The sequence below is a fragment of the Andrographis paniculata genome, unplaced genomic scaffold (genome assembly GCF_009805555.1).
Source record: "Andrographis paniculata isolate CXL003 unplaced genomic scaffold, ASM980555v1 Contig12END, whole genome shotgun sequence".
Taxonomy (NCBI): Eukaryota; Viridiplantae; Streptophyta; class Magnoliopsida; order Lamiales; family Acanthaceae; genus Andrographis; species Andrographis paniculata.
This window is the reverse complement of record NW_026137402.1, coordinates 704,492-712,886: the sequence shown is the minus strand read 5'-3', so window position 1 is coordinate 712,886 and position 8,395 is coordinate 704,492. Positions and strand designations below refer to the sequence as shown.

Below are 8,395 nucleotides of genomic sequence, written 5' to 3'. Positions count from 1 at the left end.
TTCCTCATTTAAGGAAATATAAGGACCTGGTTAGTGGCTTATTGACCAAGATTGTTGAGGTCGCAATCAAGCATATCCCCAGGTTGGAGAACTGTTAGGCTGATAAAGTGGCACAAAACGGTCATACAGAGAGTTGGGGAATTAATTGTGCGACGGGGGAGGATTCCGATTAAGAGAAGAATATTCCAGATTGGAGAACAGAGATCATGAATTATTTAAGGAACCCAGGCACCCCAGTACCAGTCAGTATTCGTCTGAAAGCCCTATATTTTTGTCTAATCGGTGAATCCTTATATAAAAGGACATTGGAGGATGTTCTTCTCCGATGCCTGAGACCCGAAGAGTCAGTAGCTGTCATGCATGAAGTCCACGGCGGGATCTGCGGCGCCCATCGGGCAGGTTTGAATATGAGATGGGCTATTAATCATTTGGGATACTTTTGGCCTAAAATATTCGAGGATTGCATCAGATTTTCTAAAGGATGCAGAGAATGCCAAAGACATAAGCCATTGAATCATTTGCCCACAGTGGAATTACAGGCTATGATTGAGCTATGGTCATTTAAAGCTTGGGCTATGGATATCATCGGGAAGATTCATCCGTCATCATCTAAACATCATGACTTTATTTTGGTGGCAACAGATTACTTCTCCAAGTGGGTAGAAGCAATTCCTTTAAAGAACACAACCCAGCAGGAAGTGATTGATTTTGTTCGAGAACATATTATTTTCCGGTATGGGATTCCGCACACTATTGTGACAGATCAGGGGCTCATGTTCATTGGGGAAAGGTTCGTAGAATTCTTGGCAGAATTCAATATTAAGTTACATCATTCCTCGCCGTAATATTTGCAAGCGAATGGGCAAGCCGAGGCCGCAAACAAGATTATCATCAATATTATCAAGAAAATTGTTAGCGATAATCTGATGAGGTGGCACGCATTGCTACCACTGGCTTTGTGAGCGCATCAAAACAATCGAAATTTTTGAAGAATTTCTAATTTAATATCTTTAATATCTAAATTCATATTAAAATCCATAATTAAATTCTACGTATAACAAGAAATACAATACCGAAGTCGGAATCGAAATCGAACGGCTAAATTTTTTTCTTTCTTTTTTTTCTTTTTCTCCTTTCTCCTTCGCGTTCTTCTGCTTCGGCCTTCCTTCACAGGTTGGTTTGGTTTGGTTTCATATATATATATATATAATTATATTATATATTATTATTATTATTATTATTATCTTCATCTTCGTTACCTTTATTATTATTATTATTATTATATTATTATATATTATATTTTATATTTATCTTTATCGATATTTATCTGTTTAACAGTTTTTTCAATCATAATCAATATATAAAATAGGAATAAAATTTATTCCAAAATATTAATTTCTTGATCCCAAAATATTATAAAAATATTTATTTGCTACAATAATATTATTTTATACACTCCAAAATCGGGGTATTACAATTCACTCCCCCTTAAAAGATTTCGTCCTCGAAATCTAAACTCAAACGCATAACAACACTACTTAATTAAATAAATGTGGGTATGCTTTGAACATCTCTTGTTCTACTTCCCGCGTGGCCTCTTCTGCTCCATGCCGGGACCACATTACCTTCACCATACGAATATCTCGGTTCCTCGTCTTTGTGTCCATGATCCAAAGAGGCATTTCCTCATATGAAAGATCCTCATTTAGCTCTAACTCATCCGGAGATAAAATATGAGAATGATCTGCAACATACCTACGAAGCTGCGATATACGAAAAACATTATGAATTCGTTCCATGGAATTAGAAAGTGCTAACCGATAAGCCCAATCCCCAACTCGATCGAGGATTTCATAGGGTCCAACATAACGCGGACTCAATTTTCCTTTAATTCCAAACCATCTAATACCTTTCATTGGAGATACTTTTATCAGGACGAAATCTCCACTTTGAAATTGACCTTCACGTCGGGCTTTATCGGCATAACTTTTTTGGCGATCTTGAGCTATATTCATCTTCTCCCTGATAACTCGAATCTTATTTTTTGATTCTTCGATCATTTCTGGACCTAATATCAGTCGATCACTCATGTCATCCCAACTTAAAGGAGTTCTGCATCTTCGTCCATAAAGAGCTTCAAAAGGAGTCATTCCAATACTTGTTTGATAACTATTATTATATGAGAATTCCACTAAATCCAAGTGGTCCTCCCAACTTCCTTGAAATTATATTGTACAAGCTCTTAGCATATCTTCCAGAATATGGATAGTTCGCTCTGATTGACCATCAGTCATTGGATGAAATGCAGTACTCATATGCAACTGAGTACCAAAGGCTTCTTGCAATTTTTGCCAAAATCGAGATTGAAAACGTGGATCACGATCCGATATGATTACCTCAGGAATACCGTGTCGTTTAACCACATGATGAACATATAATTGGGCCAACTTCTGCATGCTCCAAGTCATACGTACTGGGATGAACACTGCTGACTTAGTCAATCTATCTATAATCACCCAAATTGCATCTGTTCCCGACTTTGCCCTTGGAAGTCCTGTCACAAAATCCATTGCAATAGAATCCCATTTCCAGAGCGGAACTTCTAAAGGTTGTAGCAACCCCATCGGTCTCTGATGTTCTGCTTTTACCTTTTGGCAGTTTAAACATTGCGCAACGAATTTGGCTACATCCTTCTTCATGCCCTTCCACCAAAAATGTTGACGTAAGTCTTGATACATTTTAATCCCTCCCGGATGCACTGAATGTAGTGTATTATGAGCCTCACTCATAATTTTCTCTTTCAAATCACTTCGGTCCTTTGGGATACACCACCTCCCATGGAATCGAAGACTCTCATCTGAAGCAATATTAAAGTTTTGAGTCTGACCGCACTGAACTTTTATAGCCAGTTCAACCATCTTATTATTTTCCATTTTAGCCGCTCTAATATGATCATAAATTTCAGGCTCAACTTGCATCATTTTCAAATATCCCCGCGTCATGCCCCGTCCAAGTACTTCAATTTCCATCCGTGCTAAATCTTGACACAGTTCATCAGCAACTGACATATTACCCAACTTATGCCTTGGTTTTCGACTCAAGGCATCAGCTACAACATTTGCTTTACCTTCATGATATACAATTTCGAGATCATAATCCTTCACCAATTCTAACCATCTTCTTTGTCTTAAATTTAATTCCCTTTGGGTGAAGATATATTTCAGACTCTGATGGTCAATAAACATTCTACAATGGGCACCATAAAGATAGTGCCTCCAAATCTTCAAAGCAAAAACAACTGCTGCCATCTCCAGGTCATGTGTAGGATAATTCTCTTCGTGAGGTTTTAGTTGTCGTGACGCATAAGCAATAACTCTTTGATTCTGCATTAAGACGCATCCCAATCCCCTTTTCGAAGCATCACTATAAACTTCAAAATCCTCACCCTCTACTGGTAAAGCCAAGATTGGTGCTGAAGTTAATCGATGTTTCAATTCTAAGAAAGAGGACTCACACTCACGATCCCAATTAATCATTGTGTCCTTCTTCAGAAAATTAGTTAATGGCTTCGCAACCCTCGAAAAATCAAGAACAAATCTTCGGTAATACCCTGCCAAACCCAAAAAGCTTCTTACTTCTGATTGATTAGTAGGTCTTGGCCAATCCGAGATTGCCGAAAATTTAGAAGGATCTACTGAGATACCCTTACCAGAAATCACATGTCCCAAGAAAGCAACCTTTTTCAACCAAAACTCACATTTGGATAACTTGGCGTATAACTTCCTCGCACGCAGTGTGTTTAGTGTCACACGCAAATGTTTTGCATGTGTCTTTTTATCTGGAGAATATATCAAGATATTATCGATAAATATCATCACAAACTGATCAAGGTATGGTTGAAAAATTCGATTCATCAATTCCATAAACGCAGCCGGGGCGTTGGTCAAGCCAAATGACATAACCATAAATTCATAATGACCGTGTCTAGTGCGAAAGGCTGTCTTAGGAATATCATGCTCTGCAACCCTTAATTGATAATATCCAGACCTCAAGTCAATCTTGGAGAATACACTTGCACCTCTCAGTTGATCAAATAGATCATCAATTCTCGGAAGAGGATATTTATTCTTTACCATTACTTTATTCAGCCCACGGTAGTCAATACACAACCTTAAGCTTCCATCTTTCTTTTTCACAAATAAAACTGGAGCACCCCAAGGCGACGTACTAGGACGAATGTAACCTTTATCCAATAATTCCTATAGTTGCAATTTAAGTTCAGCGAGTTCTAACGGTGCCATACGATATGGGGCTCTTGATACTGGCTCGGCGCCTGACACAATATCAATAGTAAAATCCACCTCACGAGCTGGTGGCATACAAGGAATATCATCAGAAAAATCTCGAACCACAGGAATATTTTGCAATCGCTGCTCCCCTTACTTCAAATCTCTTACCTCACACAGATACACCGGATACCCCTTACGAATAAGTGCTTGAAATGATAGAGACGAAATTACCTTCATAGAAGGTTGTCTTGCAGATCCTGCATAGCTCACTTGTTCACCCATCACTCCAACCAACGAAATTGATCTTTTTCGACAATCAAATTGAGCTTGATATGCCATTAACCAATCCATCCCCAGTATCACATCGAACTCGGATAACTTCATACTCAACAAGTTAGTAGCAAAATCAACTCCCCCAATACTAATCGGAATTTGCATATAGAGTTCTCGGCACTCCAGTACTTCTCCTGATGGAAGTAAAACTTCCACAACCACTTCTACCGATGAATTCAGACCCAATCTTTTAACCAAATGTTTAGATATGAACGAGAATGTTGCACCCGCATCAAATAACACAAGAGTTGACAAACCGCAAACAAGAAATCTACCCGTTAAAACCTCACCTGGGTGATGATCAGCCTCTGTTTGGGTAACCACATTTATTCTGCCACGCTGGTCAGGTCCTCTGCCTAGCTGCCTAGATGATGGACGTGACTGGCTTCGACCACCTCGCCATGATGGTCCTAATCCTCTTCCCGTGACTGTGAAGATGGCGGCTGCCATGGCCTAAATCTCGGTTCTGGAAACTCCCTTGCAGTTACTACACTTGGGCATAGCCTGGCAATATGGCCACTACCACCACACTTAAAACATGTTAATGGAACTTTATCACAACGGGTACCTGAATGACTTGTTCCACAACGTCGACAAACAACCCCCAATTGTTGAAACCTCTCTTGACTCGGTTCTTTAATCGAAATCCCTTTATACGATGGCCCAGACCTGAATATTTGCCACCATTTATTTTTACCCTTTGGTTCGTCCTCCACCTTAGCTTTTCCTTTATCTCGAAACTGATATTGATACCCCATTTCCTTCTCACTGTTCTTCTACCTGACTTCCTGCTTCTGATAGAATCTAGCAGCACGCTCGTAAGCCTTATACAACGAACTGATATCCAACACAACTAAAGCTTCTTGAATCCTCTGCTGCAACCCATCTACAAAATGATCAACTCTATCTCGCTCACAGGAAAAGTAGTCAGGAACATATATCTCCAGCTCATTGAACTTTACAAAATAGTCCTCGACTGACATCGAACCCTGGTTCAAGTCCAGCAGCTCTTGCTTCTTTGCTTTTCAAACATGAGACGGTATAAACCTAGCTTTTAATTTTGCTTTAAACTCATCCCAAGTCATATACACTTGGTCCACTCCTGCAGCTTCCTCACCTAACCACCACCGATTTGCTCGACCTTCCAAGAAATAAGCCCCGATATTGACTCGTTGATCCGGTGGAACCTGAACAACACGAAATATCTTTTCTATCTTTTCAACCCAGAACTCAAGAACTCCAGGCTCTACGGAACCAGAATATGTTGGCGGGTTATGCCGCATCACAACATCAATAAAACTCCTCTGTTGAGGCATCATCGCAGTTTATGGCTACCAGAAGAAATCTTGACTAGGTGGCTCTATTGGTACATGCTCTGGCACGGGATATTGTGACTCATCAGACGAAGGATCTAACTCTGGGCCTCAAATAGCCCTATGTAAACCATCACCTCGAGAATTCGACATACTGCCCCCGACTTCCCTGATTCAATATCAACTCAGCAACACAACTAAACCAGATATAACATTAAAGCATAAACCACGTTATATTATTATTATTATTATTATTATTATTATTTATCTTCATCATCATTACCTTTATTATTATTATTATATATTATATTTTATATTTATCTTTATCGATAGTTATCCGTTTAACAGTCTTTTCAATCATAATCAATATATAAAATAGGAATAAAATTTATTCCAGAATATTAATTTCTTGATCCCAAAATATTATAAAAATATTTATTTGCTATAATAATATTATTTTATACACTCCAAAATCGGGGTATTACACCAGGGCTCAGAAGGAGCTGTCGTTGGAAGGCCAAAGCTTGGTCGGAAGGACCTTCGTTATCAGCTTCGGGCCCGGAATGAGTGGAGGCTGAAGCCTATTTCAATTAACGATTATTTTCTTGTTAATTCGCAAGGTCAGACTGGGGGGCAGCATGTCGAGACTCAGGAAAGAGTTGCCGCTATAATATCGAAGTTAAAAAGGATGGACTTGCGCCACCAGCTTGGGCCCGGGAAGAGTGGAGGCCGAAGCATGTTTTAACTAACAATGATTGTATTTTTAATTTTCAAGGCCACACAGTACTTGGAACGACCGAGACCCTAGGGGATGAGCCGATGATCGGAGCACTCGATTGCGATGAGCTATCGGAAGCCACTTTGGACGTAATTGCCACCGATCAAGACCTAAAACGAGCTTTACATTTCAAAGGCGACTTCAAGGTCAAGGTGATTAGATTTTGTCTCAAAACCGAGGCCGACATACGGCCCATAAACTCATGCATTCGTCGTGAATGACGACCTGATCTTGCATGATCTGAAGGCAAGAGCAGGCAGATCCGGATTCCCATTCTTACAAGCCGGAAATCATGCCGCTTACTTCCTGGAAGGCAAGCAGGGCTCCTTCCCAGCAGCCTTTTTTGGATCAAGGCGAATGTGAAATTTACTATTCGATCCGAGGAGCTGCTCCATCTTTCGAAATGCAAGATCCATTGGAGGAGGTCAACTTGCCTTGCCCGAAGAGAGGTTGCAAGCCCTCGAACTCATTCGATATCAAAAGAGGAAGACCAAATCAACCTTTCGGAGGCAGGTACGGCCTCAGACCTTCCAGGAAGGTGACATGGTGTGGAAGGTCGTTCTTTCGGAAGGCCCAAACGATGCGAAGATCGGGAAGTTGTCCCTCACATGGGAAGAGCCGTTTATCATATCGGCCAAGTTATCTAACGGCGCATATGGATTGATGAAGGCTGAAGGGGAGGAGCTGAAGACGTTTATCAATAGAGGATATCTTAAAAGGTTCTATCCCTTCTCTTTGGGAGCTGGAAAGAAGACACGATCAGACTATAGTTAACGATAACCTTCCATAAGCAAAAAAAAATGGTCGGACAGGCTGAGGAAGCATGGAAATACTCAGGTATTTGACAAAATCATCAGGACCACGAGTTTATTCTTGTCCAAATGATTTTGTGGGGGATATTTGTACACACTCAAAATTAATTGGACCGGTCCAAGCAACACAAATCCTCGAGGTTCGCAGCCCAACGGAAGGTCCAGATCAGCGAGTGAGCCTACGGACCTGACTAGCCCAAGGACCCAGCCGGCCTGGTGCATTTGAAGCAGTCAACGGATAAAAAAAGGTGGAAATGAAAGTGGTTTGAGTTGTTGAGAATAATTAGGGATAACATCTTATCCAAACATGATTCAAAATAAACAAATAAATAGAGCATAACAGAAAAGGGACGCCATTCATCATGAATCTTCTTCTTTTTTTTCATAATTTTTCTCTGCATTATTTTCTTGTAATTTTTTCTAGATTTTTACAATTTTTTTCGATTAATTCCAATTTAATTTTCTGCTTCGTTCTTGTTTATTTTACCTTCTTCTTTCATCAATTTTTCGGTTATCACGAGATAGCCCGGATCCTTTCTTGAGGATGCCGGGGAACCTTACAATTAAATCAATTCCGACAGGCTTTTCCGATTAAGCCGTCGGTGGCGATTTTTTGACGACAATTAACATAAAGAGGAAAATCTAATAATATGCTCTAACATACTACATTCATGTATTTAAATAGAGTAGTCTTTAGCGATTAAGTTCATCCATGTAATGGTATTTGGAATCACCGATGGACGGATGAGTATTTGAGATGACCAATTCAAAAATACATTTGAATCACTGATGGTTAAGTATTTCAAATCAATAATTCATTAGAATCACCGATGGAGTGAGTATTCGAAATCACCGATACGAAAAAAAAGA

General features: G+C 39.8%; 2 protein-coding genes across 2 annotated transcripts; both read right to left on the bottom strand.

The window, feature by feature from the left end:
- Positions 1-1,538: 1,538 nt before the first annotated feature.
- Positions 1,539-2,150, bottom strand: LOC127256859 (uncharacterized). The gene has a single exon (XM_051283080.1). The coding sequence runs from the start codon at positions 2,148-2,150 to the stop codon at positions 1,539-1,541; it is 612 nt and encodes a 203-aa protein (XP_051139037.1).
- Positions 2,151-5,398: 3,248 nt separating this feature from the next.
- Positions 5,399-5,941, bottom strand: LOC127256830 (uncharacterized). Its single transcript, XM_051283049.1, has 2 exons — positions 5,740-5,941; positions 5,399-5,643 (listed from the first exon to the last, which is right to left on the bottom strand). Exons 1-2 carry the CDS (start codon positions 5,939-5,941, stop codon positions 5,399-5,401), a joined length of 447 nt encoding a protein of 148 aa, XP_051139006.1.
- Positions 5,942-8,395: the final 2,454 nt, after the last annotated feature.